Here is a 21,488-nt window from a genome sequence, read left to right as displayed (position 1 = left end):
AAAATTGGGAGTGATTATGGATTTTATGTAAATCCGAATTTACTCCGTCACTCGTAGTTCCGGAGTTGGTGAAAAGAACACTCCGCATTTGGAGTAAATAGGGAGTTTATTTTTTCAGCGGAGTGATTTCGAAGTGATCTGGATTTGATTGAAATCCGCATTCACTCCGATTCGGACTTTTAATAATAAAATAAACTCTTTTTTGGAGTGAATTTTACTCCAAGGAGATCAAATAAATAAATAGTCATCCGCTCCAGATTAAATCCGGGTTCACTCCGCAATTTTTTTACAATGTAATAGAAAAAATATCTTTTTTTTTTTTTACTTCGAAATTTTAAATTTGACCCTCCGTTACTCAGATATTTTCTAATGTCTTAATATTACTCACACTCTATCTGTCTTGATTAAGTCGTATCTCCCATTGTATTATATTTAAAAAAATATATAATGTATCGAAATATCTAATCTGTTTAAAAAATAGCTGGTTTGTAGATTTTTTTATGACTACTGCATACGCCCATAAAATTCAAAAATTATATTTTATTATTACAGTTCTTAAATTGTTGTATTTATATACAATATTTATTAGAAAAAATATACCTTGTACTTAAAAGTTATAAATTATTTTTTTTTTCATATATACGTATGGATATTAAAAAAAATAAATAGTAGTATATATGGGCTTGCAAAGTACTCTAAGTTTATTATCACACACTCGTCAAAATCTCGCTCACTGCCAAAGTGTCATAATTATAATCAGTACATAAAATTATAGTTAGAATGATATACATTTATCAAGAACAAAACAGAACCACTGATATTAAAAAAAATATATGTGATTATTTGGATGTATAAAATAATTATTTCAAGTTCACAAATTTATTTATTTTTATGTATTATCAAAATCCTTATATTGAAATGTATGTACTTACATTTAAATATATAATAGAAAACCTAATTGAAACTATTAAAAGTATCCCTTATTAAAAGAAACGATTTAAAATGATTAGAAAAAAAAAATTTTTTATATTTTTTGATGCGTTTTAATACTTTTTAATTTCCTTTCTTATAGACATTTGACATTGCAAATCGTTTCTTTTAATCAGGAAATGTTAGAAGTTATCGTTTATTGTAGCAGTGATCACGAACAATTGGATGGTAATAATTAGTAATTATTAATAATAATTGATAAATAAAATTTTTTAATAAATATAGAGTATATATGATCACTCAAGTAAGGTACCAATTATTGACATGAAATATAATTTCAATGGAATTCGCAGTTTTCATAGACGTCACGAAATTTGTTCGTCCGAATTTTTTTTTATTATACACTAGGAATGAATTGTCTAGGATTATAAGTATTATTATTCTTAAAATGTTCATATAAACCATTGAAGATATTTAGTTCTAGTGACAAAAGTGAAAAATATTTGTCGCAAATAAATAAATTTATTTGTGGCTTTTTTAAAAATATTTCTTAATGACAAATAAATGAACTTGGTACATGTAAATATGACAGTTGATTCAAATAATTTTATAATTTGATTGAAATATATCATTTATTTGTGACAAGTAAATGATATGTTCGTGGTAAAAATATTAAATTTGTAACGAATAACAGAAAATTTGGTGATACTATATATATTTGAAGCACGTGACCCAACTATCATTCATTTGCAGCAATCGGATCATTTCTTTACTCCAAATCAATTTTTTTTTCAGTGCACTGAAAGGTTTAAAAATTTTATATCCTAAGCCATTTTGAAAATTGTAAAGACTCGACATAAAAATATTTATCACTTGATAAGGTCGGGAAACCGACGAAATGTTGTATAAACTTTAAAAATAAACAACAACAACTGTATTATCCGGAGTACTGTGAATCACTTATTGGTCTAATTATCAAGGATGTGAGACAGCGCAATTTTAATACTTATAACTTTTAAATTTTAATGAAATTTTGAAGATTAGTATTCAGGTAAATAATATAAAGTTTCAATAATTTACACATTGGTACCTTATCAATAATTAAGTCTGCTCTTATTAAAATTTATTAAATAAATAAAACATTATTTTTTACATTGATTCATAATAAATAAATTACAATAAACTGTAATTGTTTACTATAAATATATTTTAAATTTACACCTAAACCATTTGACAATAGAATTCACCACGTGTTGCCTTGTGTCATATAGTGATGGTTTTGTTTATTGATTTTTCACGAATATCCTACTCCACCCAAGAAACACAACGATGTCGAGGTCTGGTAGTTAGTTGAATAAATGCGAGGCCGCTGAATAGACATATAACGCAAGAAGAGAATGTACTTATGTACTTGTTATTACGTAGTATATAAAATAAACTATTTATTTAAATTATTTACTCTCATGACTTAAGTCATCTTTTATTTTTAATTAATCGATAACAAAAAAAATTTTGGAGTCACTAAAACAAGTATTTACTACTTACGACTTTAAAAGTATGTGTTGATTTTCATAAAATTTATAATTGATCAACACATGCGTACTATTGACAGTAGGGTTTGGTATTAAATGTTTATACAAAAGCTGTCATGTAAAAGGATGAATACGACCGCACACTTTAGTGTTATATTTAGATAAAAAAGTCAACATGTAGAAGTGACTATTAGAAATTAGATTTATTTCAACATTTTAAAAGGTAATTAGTTATATCTTATCAATAAAATGAGTGAAGCTAAAAATATTAGTGGTGACGATGGTGAGGATACTGTGAGAAAATAAATTTTTGAAGGTATTATCGATATGATAATCGGAATATATATTAATATTTTTATAAATTCAATAAAAAAGGTAGTTAAAATGAGGAAAAAAATAATAATTAGTAGTGGATGTGGTATTTTATTATTTATATTTGTACTAAGCTGCAATAATGAATTAATTGCGAAATTTAATTCTTCATCAATTGAAGATATTTCGTGTTATAGTGAACCATCAAATTTTAATTCGATTGAAACTTTTGACATGAAAGGTATTTATTTTTATCTTAACTTTTTTAAAAAATTTATTTCAACATATGTTTGCCCTTATGAAAAAAAATATATGGTATAATATATTTTTACAACATAAAAATGTATGAAAAATATGTAATACCTTATGTTTTCTTATATAGATATTTTGGCCGTTTTAAATATAATCATATATTTTAACACTTACATGAACTCATGCTTTTTTTATATATATTAATTCGTATTTTATAAATTATATATGAACTATGTATTTTTTAATGTATGATTCACAATACCTTACATTAATATATATTTTTTTTTTACATGAAAAAAATATTTTGTAAAATATAATCATTTTTATATGATATATATATGCCCCAATTCGTTATATTAATTTTTTTTTACATTTTTAGATCCAGTAAGGTATTTCTGATAATTTTTAAAGTCATTTTTTTTGCAAGTATATGTGGTCGCGTAAGAGGATATTTTATAGGGCTTTCATATATATTTGATGATATATGGCAGAAAATATATTTCATATACATTAGAAAAATATATGGGCACATATAATGATTTATATATTTTCGATATAATAAGTACAGATAATATAAAATTCATGAAAAATTATATATTCGCTATATATGTAGAATACTATATCAGGATCATACATATTTTAACATGTATAATATTAAATTTAACATTCATGTGTAGTAACACATATTTACCCATATATCTTTAGATGTAAGAAAAACATCAAGTTCAATATGTGGAAAATCATATACAGACAAGAGAGATTTTTTGGCGCCAAAAACTTCTACTCGTCCCAAGAAAATTTTCACTTGCCCCAAGAAATTTTTCGCATAAATTGAAAACAAAAATTTTTTTTGGGGCATTAAAAAGTTTTCTTAGAACAAGAAAAAATTTATTTGGGCGAAACAAAGTTTCTTGCGTCGAGAAATTTTTTTCAGTTCTAAGAAAATTTTTGTCTTTAATTCATAATGCAAAATATTTCTTGCGCCAAGAAATGTTTTTTTTTCTGTGTATCTTTAGAAATATACTTAGGGGGAGGTGGGGCAGAGCGGCCCCCCTGAAATTTTGATAAAAAAAAAATTTTTTTTTTTTCTTTAATTACTATAAATCCGATGTTTGCGCATTTTTAGCCCTACGCATGAAACCTGGGGCAAAATGGACAAGCCGAAACTTCTGAAAAAATAATTTTTTTTGAGTAATATAAAACCAAAAATAGTTGTCAAGAGAAAGAAAAACATTCTTAATCATGACAACAATTTAAAAAAAAAAAGAAAAAAAAATTTTTATCATTTTGGTTTTTTCGGATGAATAATCATTATATATAGTTATTTATTCATTTTTATTAATAATTATTAATGAGTATATTTATTTATGTTAATTAGCGGATGGAGACAGGCTGATTGGTGGTAAAAATATATTTTTTCACGAGACATCATGCTTTGATGACGGAATAGTTTTAAATGCACGTCAATCTTGCGCTGTTGAATCAGCCGCAAAAATGAACCCTGGAACAAATATTTATTTACTCGTTTTAAGTAACATGAATTTTTCTAACGCTACCAAGAATATTATCAAACATTTAATGAGCTATAAAAATATTCACATCAGAAGGATATTCATGGAAAAATATGTTAAAAATACTCCTATTGAAGAGTGGTGGGCAAGTAATGTCCTTAAATCTAGTCGATGGCCACGAAGTCACATGTCTGATATACTCAGGTACCTTACGCTTTGGAAATTTCCGGGGATTTATCTTGACCTCGATGTTGTTGTTAAATCGTGAGTAATTTATTTATTTAAATTATATTCATTTTTATAATTAAATTTATTTTTATATGACGTGAGCCCGTGATATTTTATAGAGAAGCTAGAATAATAACTGCATCAATTTCTCTTAATTAAGACTACAGCTGTCTGATAAACTGTTAATGAACCGAGTTAACTTGAGTCATAGAAAATAAAGAAGTGATTGATCATACATTTCAACCATTTTTCTTTCCGCAATTACTGAGATGACAAATATCTATGGCAATAATAATATTCATGAGTCATAATAATAACTAAAACGCTAAAATAAATTTATATAAATACTTATGTCGAATATATATTATTCCACTGAGTTTCAAACAATTTTTTTGTTCTTTAGGTTTAATAAGAATATTTCTGAGATTGTGTTATGATCAGAGTAGAGAACACAAAATTATATAATATATATATATAAAAGATAACAGAGAATACAAAATATATAATAAATATAGTAGGGAATACGACATATCCCTATTAAAAATGTATATTTATAAAAATGTATGTACAATAGAGTGATTCATTTCTGCAAATGTTTTTTTTTTTTAAGTGCTCAAGCAAAATCTCAATCTACATCGAAAAAAAAAAATTCTCACCAAATATGAGCTCTTAATTCCAATGCTAAGTACTTACTATTTCAATTTGATTTTTTCCCATTTAAAATGCATGTAAAAAAATTTTTTTTTTTATTTTCAAATTTCTAATGCTGAGCTGCTTTTCATGATATTGAGAAACGAATTATAAAATCTTGTAGGAGATTCCATGCTTTTTAAAATTGCTTTTGGACTTTTTAATGTAGCTCGCGCTGGTTCACCAGTAAGAGCTATCGAACTAAATTTTTTGACGAAAGTCGTGATTTTTGCATTTTTTAGGACGAACCGCTAAGTATAGGGGAACAAAGGAAACATAAATTTGAAAGAAATTTCATCCTCTTTAATGAAGGTACTCAAAGCTAAGTTGCTCCGACTGATAGTTTATGAGTTTATGAGTTACAGCAATTTTTATAATTGAAAATTAAAAAAGGGAAAATAATGATATTTAAATTCATTTACATTTTCAGCTGAATTAGTATACGTTGTTATACTAATACTTAAAAATCTTTATAATGGCCTTAAGTGTCAAAAATTCTCCGACAAACAGTTCCACATTCATAAGCATAACATTATTTTTCATAATTTATTTCTGTTGTTCTTTCTCTTTATATATATATATATCTATGATTGTCCAAGCTAGCTCTCTAAAACCTTTTCTAATAGTCATCGCGTTTAATAAAGACCACCTCTCTTATCCCAAATGGTACCCCGCATGTGGCAACTTAGAGGTCAAGTCAAGGATATAATACGTGCCACTGTACTACCGATAATGTAACTATTCATATGAATAAATCAGGACTCTTATTTCTAGCACCTTTAGACTTCTTATATTAACAAATATAATGGCTAACGGACCTGAAGTGCCATGTGTCAGCATAGTCTAAACTTTAGTCACAATTTAAAATCTCCCTTCGTCTTATATCTGTCGCCCGAGTAAAGGGCTTAAATGTATTGACTCAAAATAAGAGTCTGTGGATGAGGTTTATCTTTCTTTTGCATATGTTAGACGTAACAATTGCTTGTATTCCGAACAATTCTTGAGTCAAAATAGTTTCAGATATTAAATTCAAAATGACCAGTGTTTAACTTAAAAAAAGATAACAATTAAATTATTGTTACTATATGTTATTTTTCGTCATTTGTCCATTAAAACTAAGAACTGAAAGTACGAATAAGAAATACAAAAATTTATCAATCAATATTTAATAAATTTAAATATACAAAATAATACTGGCATCAGATCGGTTAAAATTCTTATAAGTTCTTTTAATTAAATTTTATTGTTATTTTTGTCCAAACTTTTCTCTCAAACAAAAACTTTAAACACTATAAATTAAAAACGGGGCTCGATGCATTACTTACTCTATGAGTGTATTGCAAAATGCGTTGCGAGCAGCTGTAGGCTACAAGTTTCTCACAGGGAATTTCGGAACGCACCCTATAATCTAGGAACCTACGTTTGAATTTAAAAAAAATTTTCGTTAGTCATGGAAAACTTAGACAAAGTTTCCATTAACTGCACTGATAAAAACCTTCTATCAGTGTGTAATGAGGATAGTACAGGTCTTCCACTTGAGAGTGATAGAAAAAAAAGACCCGTCCTTTCCCTTCCGGCCCGTGCGTATTTTTATATTATTTAGTTACTCATAAGTTTTTGAATTATTTGATTCGAACTTGGGATAAATTATAAAATTTTTTTTTTTAATAATTTACGAATGATTAAAGTTTTTTGAATAGTCTACTTTTTAATTTATTATTCGAATTCAAAAACTGATTATCAATAATTCGAAAATTTCTACTTACTATATTACACATAAAAATTCTAAAAAGAGGACATTGTATGATTTCGGGAATTTAATTAATTTATAAATTAATACGGCACTGTAAGAAATTACGAGTGAATTCAGAGTGATTACGGATTTTATTTAAATCCGAATTTACTCGGAGTTCCGGCGTTTAAAAAAATTACTCCTCATACAAAGTAAATAAGGAGTTTGTTTTTTCAGAGGAGTGATTTCGGAGTGATCTGGATTTTATTTAAATCTGCATGCACTTTGATTCGGAGTTTTAATATTAAAATAAACTCCATTTCGGAGAGAATTTTACTCCAAGGGTATTAAATAAATAAACGCAGTCATCCGCTCTGCATTCACTCCGGATTAAATCCGCGTTCACTCCGCAAGTTTTTTACAGTGTGCTGGTTATTTCAATATTTATAGTTTCGGAATCTTACTGTTTTCATTATTTTATGATTAAATATTTTATCTTTTGGTGACTAATAAATTTCTGGACACTTTTGTCATAGATATTCCGTTATGTAATCGTAATTGCAATTGAACACATATTTACGTAAAATTATTATTGAAACAAAATTAATAATATTACGAAAAAAAAGTACTTCGATTTGTCGAGTCTATTTAGTTGTTTAGAGAAATTGATATTTCAACGTGTGCTCGAGTATAAATCGTTTAGTTTTTACTTAATACATCTGTTTTACGGTCGGAAGCGTTTTGTTGTATTGATTATTAACTTAGTTGTCATTTAAAATCATATATATGTACTGCGTTAAAATCAATTTACTATTAATAGAACCAACCAACACTTGATGAACTAATCGACGAGTAGAAATCTTTTTTTTTTTATTATTAAGTATTATTTATAATAAATTTTATTTTTTATTGACATCGCTGTTTTAAAATCAAAGTTAATTATATACTTCAAAGCAATTTTATATATGGATTCAAACTTCGCAGATGTATTCTATTTTTACACTGTAGATAATTGTGTTTGAACATAAATGTAAAAAAATTATAAATAGTTATATATAGTAAGACTTCTTACAGCTTATTTAAAAATAATTTTATTTAGAAATAAGTTTTAAAGTTTTATTCATTATGATTATTATTATTATCATTAAAATAAAAAATATTTTTCTACAGCTCATTAGAAAAACTTACGGATTTTACGGGTGCAGAAAGTTGGGATGACGTTGCTGCAGGTGTAATAGGATTTGGGCCATCACATCTTGGTCGACAAATAGCTGATGCCTGTTTACGTGATTTAAAAAAAAATTTCCGTGGTGATATTTGGGGTAATAATGGGCCTGGTGTTATTACCAGGACGCTTCAAAAAATATGCGCTACAAAATATGTAAGTGTAAAATAAAATTTTTATAAATATATAAACTGTTAAAAATTTTCCCTAAAAGTTAAAGCAAATTACTTGAAGTTATTATACTCAGAATTATAAAATATAAATTAACATGTTTTTATAAACAGGAAAAAAGGATTTTTACTCGCTTCAAGAAAACTTTTACTTTCTTCAAAAGTTTTTTGTACAACGAATTGAAAACAAAAATTTTTATGGACTAGAAAAAATTTCATGCGCCAAGAAATTTTTTCAAGTCTTAAGAAAATTTTTTGTTTTCAATTTATCATGCAAACTATTGCTTGCGTCAAAAAAAATTTTTTTTTGTGTATTCTTTATTTTTATATTACTTTAAATTTCCAAATCATAAATATTATAAAAATTAAAATCACACTGTATTTAAATTTTATTTCATTTTAATGATTGTTTTTTTATTACCCATAAGTCAATTAATTTTAAAGTTTTAAATAATGTTCATTTTAAACCTAATAGTATTTTTTTAAATCTATAATTTCCGTTTAAAATTATTTTTTTCATGATACCTGATCGAAACTTAAAGTTTTAGTGTCTCTACAGCCCGTCGAAACAAGCGAATTTCAAGCCGATGCTGCAAACAACTGCTAGCGAATTCGTAATTCAAAAATACCTTCCCTTGGGAAGAAACACAATTGTTTCTGCACGGTGTTAGTTATATTTAATGTTCATTTCCAGCCTTATTACTCGCATTTGTTTGCTTGTCACTTCAGTTTACTCATTTCATTTTTTAAGTGACAGTTTTAATTAACCAAATAAAATTACTGAGAAATGAGTGAAATTAATATTTTTGTCTTATTTACTATTAAATAAGTGACTGTAAATCACAGATTTCTCATTCTCTAACAGTTCTCCGCATCATCGGCTTGAAATTAACTTGTTTCTTACTGGCTGCTGACACAGAATCTTGGAGTTCCGATGCAGGTAATCATGAAAAATATATAGTGTGTGACTCAGGATAAAACACGATTTCAGACTGCGGGTGATGTCAGCCCTCGCCTGCGGCTTGAGCAGCCAACCTCACCCTAGTTCGAAATCGTCTTATTTCATCCCTTGTCACACAATATACTATTTCATAGGAGATTATTTTAATTTCCATGAAAATTATTCTTGAAAATTTTTAAAATTTTTAACAGTGTATATAAATGATTCTTAAGGGCCATTTTTTTAAAAATATGCAATGACTCTCAATTGTCATAATTGTATTAATTAATTAAAAAATAATTAAAGCATTAATTTTAAAAAAGACGACGTAGTTGCAATGTCGCCGAGACATAGAATTTTAAAAAATTACTTACAATTGTTATCATTTAGCAGTCAAACGAAATTCGGTAAATAAATTTTAGCCCACAAAATTTGAAAATTCGAATTATAAAATTGGCATGAAGATTTTACTAAAATTTATTTTCCAAATTTCGTTTAACTCCCACGCTTATGACATTCGAAATTTTTAAAAAGTGGTGAATACTGTCTGCGAATGGCTTTAACTGTAAATAAGTTTTTTATTTTTTATCATAACAAATTTATTTATTTATTTATTTATAAATGGTGAATTATTTATCAGGCACGTGATATGACAAGTAAACGTTGTCACGGATTCACGGTTTATCCACCTTCAGCATTTTATCCAATTCACTATAAGATGTGGAAGCAATACTTTGACTCTAAAAATAAAACCAAAGTACTAAAGGTAATTGAAAATGCATATGCAATTCATGTCTGGAATAAACTAAGTCATTCTGAAATAATTAAAGTTGGAAGTGATGTACCTTATGCTACTATAGCTAACCAATATTGTCCTCAAGTTTATAATAATTGTGGTGAAGTATTTTGATATTATTTTTTAAAGTGAACCAATTAAATTAATAAATTAAAATAAAAAAAAAAATCCTTCTGTGATTATTGAAGAGCCGTTTTTTAAATTGGTAGCGTAATAAAAATTCAATAGCGTTATCTTGTTAAACATATTCATTTTGTTTTTTTTTTTTTTTTTGTTTTACTAGACACTTTATTGTATAACGGCATGACTTGATTATTAATTGTGGTATAAATACTCACACATTTTTTTTTATTTTCTACATATTTTTTTTTTTTGTATCACTGTATATAATTATATGGCTTTTATAAATGTAATAAATAACAATCGTAACATATATTGTTAAATATTTATAATATAATGTTTATACAAGTTAATAATGTAATACTTAATATATCAAACAGCAATAAAATCTTTGGATAGTTGATCAACAGTCAAAAAATAAATCAAGAAAAAAATGAATAAATAAAAAATAATTATTTAAAAAATTATAAATTATATTAAAGTAATAAGTATCGATATAATTATTATCCATACAGTTCCATTTCAATGGGACCACTTCCCCATATTTTACGGTTTTTCGTATACGGAATAATACCCATGAGAAAACCAGATGCTATTATCCAACCACCAGCCAATAAAAATGAAAGATCCCAAGAATTTGTAATATCAAATATTAATCCGGCTAGTGGAGGTCCTAGAAGATTGCCGATTCCTTGACACAGTAAACTAAGCCCGTAAGCAGTAGTAAATCTTTCCAATGGAATTAATTCAACAAGAATGACTGGTGTGAAACTGAAGTTGCTGGCAAAAAATAATCCAAAGAGTGCTGCACTCACCATAAGGAGAGTGTAATAATGAGTAAATATACTCATAAATATTGTTGCAATACCACATGCAACTAAACATCCTGCATATGTTTTGCTTACATTCATCCAAGGTTGATCACCAGCCCAGCCAAGACCAATCTATTAATTAATTTTATATTATTAAATGTTTTATTGATATTTATAATTTAATTAAGCGTGTAAATTATTACCATTCCTATTGTGTTTGTAATTCCAATAACGCTGAGAAGATTCGCGCCATCAGCTTCGGAATACCCGTTTCTTGTTAAATGTTCCGCGAGATAAAAGTAAGGCACGATGAACCAGGTGAACAGCAATATCGTTGATAAAGACAGTAATAAAAAGTGCAATTCCAGAAACATCGAAAAGTCCATCATACCCTTTAATAGATCTACTAATTCACTATACCACTTCTGAAATAATATTTTAGTTATTTTATTTATTTAATTGCCACTCAAGTGTAAATTCATTTTACTTTATAAAAAATATAATAGTGTCATATGATAAAAGTATGAAAATTCAAGTACAAATGTAATTTTAGTTGCTGATAATTTTATGTATATTAAGTATTTGATATCTTTATTATTAATTTATATAAGGAGTGTGCGAATAGCAAATTACTCATAAATTTTCGTTTTATTCAATTGAAATTTTAATATCCAGTGAAAACTTCAACTATAATCATTAATTCAATGACAATTTTATGTTTGAAGTTCTCACCAAATATTCCAATTCCAATCGAATGATACGAAAATTTATAAATAATTTTAAAACTAACGAATTATTCGATTTTTTATACAATCATTAGTTCGATAACAATTTTAAGTATAAAAAATTTATGATTGTAATTTACGAATAATTAAGATATTTTTTAAAATTCGAAAATTGACAAATAATTAAAATTCTTTGCATACCCTTAATTTATATATATTTTTTTGGAATGTATGTTGATCATTTCAATGACAAAGTAAATCTCAGTACAAATTTAGCAAGTATTAAAAATAAATAATTGTATTTATACTTATTTTTAAATTATGAAATATGTTAAATTATTTTTGTACTTATGATAGAAATAAAATTATAGGTTTTTTCAAAATTTGTAGTTTTTCTTGTTAGATCATAACCGTATAATATAATATAATTAAAGTATAACATAAATAACACAAACCTCTTCATTTTCTTTAGCAAGAGTTGTCATACTATTTCTATAAATATTAGGACAACTACTTGCTCTTAATCTGTATTTGTGTAAATTAAGTACTGCACCACGATACATCACAGAATTTCTATGTACTCTAATATCCTTGAAGTAATGAGTATTTGTATTGAATTGTCGTCTAAGCCATGGTAATGAGTCAGTTCTGACAATATCACAACTTACACCAGGAACATGATGTTTTGAAAAACATTTTGATTTTTCATGCTCTATTGTCTGATTTTAAAATAAATTCATTAATAAATTAATTTTTTAGTTTCAACCCAGGTATCATAAAAAAATAGTACATTACACACCAAGAGAGGGAAGTAGGTTATGTCAATCCGCGTGTATGATTGTCTACCCAAGCCGAAGGCGAGGATGGCAAACACGCGAATTGGGACATCCTACCTTCTTCCGTGGTGTGTATACGATTTTTCACCAGATCTGTACCTGGAAGCTTACATTTTTGCTTCTGTTTGTGGGAAAAATGGCACATGCACTAATTTTTATCATCTGTCTCTCATAAAATCCGTGTAAAAACAATTGTTGAAGAAAGGTTAAAAAAGCGTTGACTATTCTAAACTTCAAAATGTGATACGACGAACTTTTTTTGAACATTTTTCAAACTTTTGAAAATTAAAAAAAAAAACAATGAATGTCCTATAAGATGTTTTCCCTAGCGGATCCGAATTACGGTGAATTACCGTAAAACACCGTAGTTTACTGAAAATTTGCCGAATTCTACGGCAATTACCGCAAAATGCGGAATTTTACGGTAAAATACCGCAATGGTATCGCAATTGTGCGGGAAAATACTGTACTTTTACTGGAAAATACAGCAGTGAAATGCGGCATTTTACCGCAAATTACCGTAATTTGCCGTACTCTGCGGTAAACTGCCTATTTTACGGTAATTTACGACAATTCGCCTGAATACCGTACATTACGGTATTTGGCGGTAAATTACTGTAATTTACCTAATTCGGATCCGCTAGGGATAACATTATTAAGATATACTAAGAAACAAAACATTCAGAAATAGTTCAAAATCAACTTTTTCTGAACGTATTTTGTACTGAAAAAAATTATGAAACCTAGCGCTTCTAATGGAACCAAAAAAAGTTTACAAAAAAGTCAAAAAATTTTCATTTACAGTATTAAGTAAATTGTTATGTTCTTTGTATCTTCAGAAGTTTAAAAATCGTTTGAAAAAAGTTTGTCATTGTCTTAAGTTAAGAAGTTTAGAATAATCAACACTTTTTCCACCTTTTTTTAACGACTTTTTTTTACACGGGAAGAAAAGAAAGATTTTTTTTCCTTTAAACAGGGCAAAAATTTAAACTGGATGCATGTGTGGTGAAAAATTCTTTTTAGAAGCAATATTATTACAAATATTGTAATTAAAAAAAATAAAATAATAATAAATGACTTACCTCTTCTAAATCCTTCTTCATTTTCGATGTGTTCGTTTTAGTCGGGTCAATAGTGCACTCAAATCCTGGACAAGAATCTTTTACAACACCACAAATTACCCCAGCATTTTTTTCCTTTGCCTGTTTAATCCTATAATAATTTTAATTTAATAAATAAATATTATAAAAATATAATAATTAATAAAAATAAAAACATACAAAAAATCAGAGCAATTTGATTACCTCATAGACATTGTAACTCCAGCTTTATTAGAACTATCACCAGTTGGAGATTGATCAACATTTTTATCTGAAATACTTCGACAAAGTACAAGACTTGGATAATTTTCTAAAATAACATTATAAAGCCGAGAATTCGTCGATAACGATTCAAGTACTTCTAACGGTACCTGTAAAAATTATTAAATATTTTAATTAAATAAAAGTATTTCGTTAAACGAAGTATTTTTGTAAAAATATCTCGTGTGAAAAAACCATAGTTGTTTAAAATATATGTAAAATTATATTTAGAATATCATACAATATATGTGGCCAATTTAAATATGTTTTTAAATATATATCTACAACCATATATTGAATTTTATTTTTTTCCATTATATGTCTGAAGATACGAGGGTACGTATATACTAATATATATGCATATTAAATATCAAATTATACATGTTAAAATATGTATGATCCTAATGTAGTGTTACATATATAGCGAATATATAATTTTTCATTAATTTTATATTATATGTATTTATTATAACGAAAAAAGTTATGAATCATTATATTTATACCACATAAAAATTATTATATTTTATAAAATATGTTTTTCATGTAAAAAAAAAAATATATTAATTTAATGTGAATTATACATTTAAAAATACATCATTTATATATAATTTATAATATATAAATTAATATATCTATAAAATGTAAGAGTTCATATAAATATGAAAATATATGATTATATTTTTAAAGTGGCCAAAATACCTGAATGGAAAAATATAAGGAACTATATATTTTTATGTTGAAAAAATATATGATACTATATATTATTTTTTTAATACGTGCTTGTATGAAAATAAAACAAAAACTCAACTTTTTCACTCTGTCGTACAAAAGTTGGAAGATTGACAACACTTCTGAATCCGGGATATCCATTTGAATCAGGTGTATCATTACAAGGAGTTCTAGTACTTGTACTTAGGCTTTGTAAATGGCATTCAGGTGTATTTCCACTTTTCAATAATTTTCTCAATTCCTCGATTCCCGGAAAATCTTCAACACTCATAGCAGAGCATGATCTTCCACCTTCTGATCTAACAATAGATTTTCTAGGAGATCCAATTGATTGCTGTTTGTTCTGTTCAATAATCCACCATTCTGGATCCCTCATTATAGTACCACAAACGATAAGATTAAAAAATGTACCCGCTAAGAGAAGACAAGTACCTCTCCAGCCATACTCAGAGATAAAATACGTAGTCATCGGGGCATAAAGAAATGTACCTATACCGGTGCCACAAGCACCTAAACCCACAGCAAGGGTACGCTTCTTATCAAACCAATATGCAATACTAACGACTGCCGTAACGTAGCACAGACCTAAACCCATACCCGCGAGTACTCCGAATGTCAAATACATTACCTCAATGGTAGTGCTAAAAGAGCTTAAAATAAAACCAAGGCCTGATATCATGCCACCAAGTATAGTCATATTTCTGCAGCCATATCTGTCAACAAGAGCAGACATTACAGGACCACAGAGTAACGGGACGGCCATAAACAGTGAACCAATCCAAGCGGTTTTTGATTTTGAAGCTCCAAATTCAACAAGAAACTCGATGTACAGCAAACCAAAACTAAATGATACCCCGTCAGCTATAAGTGAAATTACCAGTGATGCCATTACGACCATCCAACCCCATCCACCATCCGGTATTTTAGGACCACTTTCATCATCACACGATTCGACATCCAAATTACTATTACCATTTTTTCTAATATTTTTTTTAAAATCATAAGCTAAATCAACAACTGATGATTCAGCAGATGAATTAACTTCTGCTTTTTCATTATTTAATTTTTCATCTTGTTTATTTTTAGATTTATCACCACTGGGTGTCAACCAGCTTTCACTCTCGCATTCGCTATCATTTTTATTTGACGATAATGTATCAACACTTGAACGGTCCATGGTAAGAGCTAAACTTGAATCTCTTCCGATTCCAGAACTTTTTCTTGAACCGGAGTCATTGTTATCATTTGCATCATCCTGAGTATATGAATTTGGTGAAGTGGTACTAAAAGTTGGACTATCATTATGCCAACTGACTAAAGGTGCTGGTCCCTTCTTTGGACTATCTTTTTTTAAATACAATCCTCTACTTTTCGATTTTATTTTAGTATAACTATCGCCATCATTTTTTGTGTTGTTATTAATATTATTATGATTATTATTATTATTATTATTATTATATTTAGTATTACTGACTACGCAAGTTTTCATTTCCCTTTCCAAGAGATTATTCGTTATTTTATCCTCAGTTGTAATATAATTATCGTTTAATCTGTCGTCTGACATAATTTACAATCTTCTTCTAAATGTAATTATTGCTACTAGAGTGAGTCCAACGACGGGGCCAACCCTTCAGTCCTTGAATATTGCACGGAATAATGTAACGACGATAAATCGGTTTACTGAGCATAAGGACTTCTCGTATGCTCGTTAATCGTCTGACGCTAGTCCACCAACGCCTCAGCATACACGCTTTTTTTTCTCGTTTCGCCTCCTGTTAATCATTTCATTGTTTGTTAATACATTTATTACTTCAATATTACCTTTTGTTATAAATTAAGTTATTATACTAATATTATATATCTATATACATTTGAAAAGGTTTGAACTGAAAGGGCACAGGTGACATTTTTTAAAAACTGAACTATGGAATTTTAAAATTAATATCTCATTAAAAGTTCTCGTCATCGACTAAATACTGTAATTATTCAAATTGTTTGGTGATAATTTCACTTTTATACTGTTAAATAAATTGCAATTCGTGAAACTGTACATAGAAAAAAAAAGAATTTCTAAGCACAAGTAAAATTTTACATTTTGAAATGAAAACAAAAATTTTCTTACGATTAGAAAAAGTTTCTTCGCGCAAGAAACTTTTTCTCGCCCCAAGATGATTTTCGTTTTCAATTCATAATCCCAAAATTTTATTGGGGTGAATAAATTTTTTTTTTCGTCGAGAAGTTCTTTTTTTCTGTATAAGAAAAATGGAATTCTTCTGTACTTTTACCATTTTAACGGGAAGTTTTTTTTTTCTTGTACTACTTATTCTGAAAAATTCAGAAGAAAATACAGCATTGAATCGAAAGAAAAAATTAATCTTCGTAATCTGATACACTGAGAATTCAAAATAAATTTTTTTGAGAGGAGACACAATTTTGTGGTGAAAAATTATTTTATTGAAAATTTGAAATCAATTAATCGCTTGATAAAAGAACCAAGAAATACTTTTTTGAATGAAAAAAAATTATCTTAGCAATTAGAACACTAACTCGACCCAAGTAATTTTGATTTGAATAAATAAATTTATTGAAAATTTGAATTAAGCATTTTCTTCACATATGAATTTATTTTTTAGAGTTAAGTAACGAATCATTTATTGATCCAAGGAAATGATTTTTTCTCAGTGTATGGTGTTATGGCTTCTTTCAGATTCTTTTTCCGTCTTTAAAAAATTAAAAATTTTTTTTTCGTCTCCTGTAGTGTCATTTTCTTTCTTCTATTGAAAAAAGAAAACTTGAAAAATTACATTTTCGTTAGTGAAAATAGACTCTTCGGACAAAAAATTGTAAAGCCTGTATTTTAACACTATGTAGTTTTTAAAAAATATTGTATAAATTACAGTATAAGCTGCAACCTTAACACTTTTTCGTTAAAAAATCCTGTTAGTTATAGAAACTATAATTTTTTAAGTGTTCTTTTTTTCAATAATTAAACTAATTTCAATTTTCTTTCCTTTTTCCCTGTTTATTTTCATATATTGATTATACATGATTAAATATCAACATAATTGTGAATCAATAGTACAGTGAAAAAAAATTTTTGCACTTATACCATTTTCGCACCATGTGATTTGAGATATTTAAAAATATTATCATATATTTGTAGAAAACGGAAAAACTTTTAGAAATATTGTATTTTTTTCTTACAAGAAATTATGCACTTGGAAATGTTCAATCTTTTAGTACGAAAATTTCAAGATATCATTGAAAATAATTTTCTTAATCATAGAAATCTGAATTCAGCAAGAGATATGCTGATTTTTTTTTATGGAACAGTGCACAGAAAAAAACAATTTCGTGGTGCAAAAAATGCTTATTTGCCCTAAGAATTTTTTTGCATTATGAATTGAAAACGAAATTTTCTTGGGACAAGAAAAAAATTTCTTAAGCAAAAAAATAACTTCTTGTCGCAATAAATTTTTTCGAGTCCTAAAAAAAAATTTGTCTTCATTTCATAATGAAAAATTTTTTTTGTACCAAGAAATCCTTTTTTTCTGTGTAAATAAATTGCGATTCCCTTCTATTAAGAAAATCATTTTTCAACTCAGATATGAAATTAATAATGTAATGATTTTTATTTATTTACTACTTAGAAAAATTTTTTCTTTTTTTAGTTAGTAAGCATAAAAAAATTTTTTTTCGAAAAGATCATTACGTTGAATAATCGGAACCAGCATCAGCACAATTTTTTTTTTTTTTTTTTTTTTTTTTCACTTATACCCTTTCAGTTTTAACTTTTTCAATCATTTAATTTATTAATACTAATATTTATAGCAAAAATCAATAAATAACTCAATAATTCACTTACCATTGAGATAAAGTATATACTTTTAAATTCTAGTGCGAGTACATTGCGTGATTGGGTTTTTTTGTTTAGGAATGTGCGTGCGACTACTAGCAATCGAGAGTACAAATAATACATAATAAAAAAAATAATAATAAATTAATCTTAATGTTCACAACTCATAACTGTAAATAATACGATGATTAAAAAAAACAACTTATTATTATTCAATTAAAAATAATTATACATCTTAAATCAGAATCGTAAAGTTAAATATTTGATAAATAATATGTAATATTAGTAAACATAACAGAGTTTATTTATAAAATGATACAAAAGTAATTATTGACGTTCAATTTTTCAACGTTTCATTGTTAGATTTATTATCAGGAAATAATATAATAAAACAATCGTGATATATGTAAAGAAAGTTTAACGATATCCTTGAAAATGGGGAGTGCTAGCCGCCAAGTGCGTCACCATGGCTACCAACTAATCGATTTTCAGAACTTGGAAAGCTTCTGATTTTAATATCATAATCATAATTTGTAAATATTAATTTAAAATTAACAACAATTTTTGTAAATTATTCGTTCCTTTTTTTTTTTTTTTCATTTTCTTTCATTAAAATTTTAGGAATTAAAAAATTATTCAAGTTTTCTTTTCTTTTTTTTTTTTTTTTTTTTGCTGATAGTAAGCAATGGGGATGAAAAAGCCCTTATATATATTATTTGAAATCTAAGTGTATCAAATCTTTACGCTACCCTACACGAGAATAATCCATTAAGGTCAATCGGCGTATGCGTCAGAGAAAACGGAATCGATATTTATTAGGGTACTATTATATTTAACTTAAAAATATATATCTATATTTGGAATATATAATATTTAATTATACTTGAGATAAGTATGCTGATATGATAACCTTGTAAAAAAAAAAAAAAATGTTAAAACTTTTGTTTTAATTTTAAAATTTAAGATTTAAAATTTCAATATCTTGATGTTTGCTCTTATCTTTTTTGATGGCTGAGTCAAATGATAATGTACATAAATCATTGCTTTTTATATTTGCCTTTGGTTTCGATACAATATTTAAAAATTAATACGATTCTGATTTAATAAAACATAAGACATAAATATGTACATAATAAAGTAAATGTAAATAAAATAAAAATAATAAAGGGCTTAAATAATAATCACCTGTTCATGCTGCAAATAGAAGAGTTTTAGTGTGTGTATTTCTAGTTTTTTGTCTATAATTTATCACTGTAAAACTGAAAGACAAAAATATATTTCTAGGATCGTGCCAGGATTATTTTTCAGTTTATGTACATAAAAATACTGATAGCTAATACTAATAATAAGAAAATAATTAAATTTTATAGTAAATAAATTATGAAACTTACTGCGAAAACGATCAGTTGATATTTAAGTACTTAAATTTTTTTTAAATATCACAGATATTTTTTTTGTAATTAAATAAAAAATTGCTAAGGTGGTTTTAAAAATTTATATGATAATTATTTTATGATTAAAACTTAATGTTGGAATAATTATTTTTATTGTATAATATTTGGATGAAATTTTACTTGGCTGTCAATAATAAATAACAAATGTGGGATTTAAATTTGAAAATAAAGTAAAATATTGGGTACTTTTAAATAACAACACAAGTTATCAAGAAGCTTGGAGAAGAATAAATTTTAGTTGACTATCTATTGTAAAATACCTTGAAGACCCGTAGCGCAAGCCTCGTAATATTTGCGCTCTTGCGCACTGTACCATCATAAAGCCGTAAATATTTTCTTTTAAAAACTGACTGATTTATTGTTTATTGAATGATGACATCTTTAATGTAATCTACTTTTATTTCGTAATCAAAGTCAATTTATGTCCACTGTTAAAAATTTAAAGCAAATTATTCAAAAATTATTGACAATTATGAATCTGTCAAAAATTTTCAATATAAATTAACTTATTTATATACTTTATTTTTACATTACTTTAATTTTTGAGTCATAAATGTCATGAAAATTAAAATCACAATGAGTTTCATTTTATTTTACTTCAATAATTGTTTTTTTATTGTCCATAAGTCAGATAACTTGAAATAATATCAATTTTAAAGTTGATAATTATTCGAAAAAGCTGAATTTGAATTGAAATTTTTTTTTATGTATAATTAGTTTTTAAATACGAACGATTTTGTAGCAAAAATTTTCCTGTAAAAAAAAAAATTCGTTCCAAAATGATTTCAAAAAAGATTGGCATGCATGCATGTAGAACGTTTACATAGAAAAAAAGGATGTCGTTTCCTGGCGCAAGAAAAATCTTGCATTGTGAAATGAAAACTAAAATTTTCTAAGGACTAGAAAAAATTTTTTGACGCAAGAATCTTTTGCTGACCCCAAAAGATTTTTTCTTGGCTCAAAAAAATTTTCGATTTCAATTCATAACGCAAAAAATTTCTTAGGACAAGTAAAAATTTTTTGCGTAAATTTGAGACAGACGAGAACTTCAAGGTGAACCTTTTTTAACTTTTGAGATTCTCAGGCCAAAAAAATAACTTAAATTTTGTTTTTTGTCTCAAATGGGTACTAAGTAGGTCAAGTTAACCAAAAGCAAGTCAAAAATTAACGAAAAACACATTTGATTTTGACTTGCTTTTAGTCAACTTGACCTACTTAGTATCCATTTAAGTCAAAAAAAGTCAAATTTGACTTTGTTTTGGCTTAATTAACATAAA

The 21,488-nt window shown here is 26.7% G+C and overlaps 2 protein-coding genes across 4 annotated transcripts; one reads left to right on the top strand and one right to left on the bottom strand.

Moving 5' to 3' along the window:
- The first annotated feature begins 2,267 nt into the window (after positions 1–2,267).
- Positions 2,268–10,620, top strand: LOC130672238 (lactosylceramide 4-alpha-galactosyltransferase-like). Its single transcript, XM_057476671.1, has 4 exons — positions 2,268–3,015; positions 4,405–4,801; positions 8,358–8,568; positions 10,163–10,620. Exons 1-4 carry the CDS (start codon positions 2,790–2,792, stop codon positions 10,430–10,432), a joined length of 1,104 nt encoding a protein of 367 aa, XP_057332654.1. The 5' UTR covers positions 2,268–2,789; the 3' UTR covers positions 10,433–10,620.
- An 88-nt stretch (positions 10,621–10,708) lies between these two features.
- Positions 10,709–20,461, bottom strand: LOC130672237 (uncharacterized). Of its 3 annotated transcripts, XM_057476668.1 has the most exons (8): positions 20,149–20,461; positions 19,943–20,016; positions 14,981–16,673; positions 14,116–14,282; positions 13,894–14,023; positions 12,431–12,694; positions 11,454–11,675; positions 10,709–11,382 (listed from the first exon to the last, which is right to left on the bottom strand). In XM_057476668.1, exons 3-8 carry the CDS (start codon positions 16,463–16,465, stop codon positions 10,942–10,944), a joined length of 2,709 nt encoding a protein of 902 aa, XP_057332651.1. In that variant the 5' UTR covers positions 16,466–16,673; positions 19,943–20,016; positions 20,149–20,461; the 3' UTR covers positions 10,709–10,941. The 3 variants fall into 3 exon arrangements, with proteins under 3 accessions (XP_057332651.1, XP_057332650.1, XP_057332652.1); XM_057476667.1 differs by lacking the exon at positions 19,943–20,016; XM_057476669.1 differs by lacking the exons at positions 19,943–20,016; positions 20,149–20,461 and adding an exon at positions 18,767–18,913.
- Positions 20,462–21,488: the final 1,027 nt, after the last annotated feature.

Source organism: Microplitis mediator, chromosome 7, assembly GCF_029852145.1.
Source record: "Microplitis mediator isolate UGA2020A chromosome 7, iyMicMedi2.1, whole genome shotgun sequence".
Lineage (NCBI taxonomy): Eukaryota > Metazoa > Arthropoda > Insecta > Hymenoptera > Braconidae > Microplitis > Microplitis mediator.
The sequence above is the reverse complement of the archived record's forward strand: the minus strand, read 5'-3'. Positions and strand labels throughout refer to the sequence as shown.

Bases quoted from the DNA above. Each gene is read 5' to 3' on its own strand.
- LOC130672238 (XM_057476671.1), top strand. From the start codon at position 2,790: ATGATAATCGGAATATATATTAATATTTTTATAAATTCAATAAAAAAG. The intron at 4,802-8,357 runs GTGAGTAATTTA...ATTTTTCTACAG, and splicing joins CTCGATGTTGTTGTTAAATC to CTCATTAGAAAAACTTACGG. The intron at 8,569-10,162 runs GTAAGTGTAAAA...ATTATTTATCAG, and splicing joins AAATATGCGCTACAAAATAT to GCACGTGATATGACAAGTAA.
- LOC130672237 (XM_057476668.1), bottom strand. From the start codon at position 16,465: ATGTCAGACGACAGATTAAACGATAATTATATTACAACTGAGGATAAA. The intron at 12,695-13,893 runs GTAAGTCATTTA...TTTTAAAATCAG, and splicing joins TGAAGAAGGATTTAGAAGAG to ACAATAGAGCATGAAAAATC. The intron at 11,383-11,453 runs GTAATAATTTAC...ATTAATTAATAG, and splicing joins TTACAAACACAATAGGAATG to ATTGGTCTTGGCTGGGCTGG.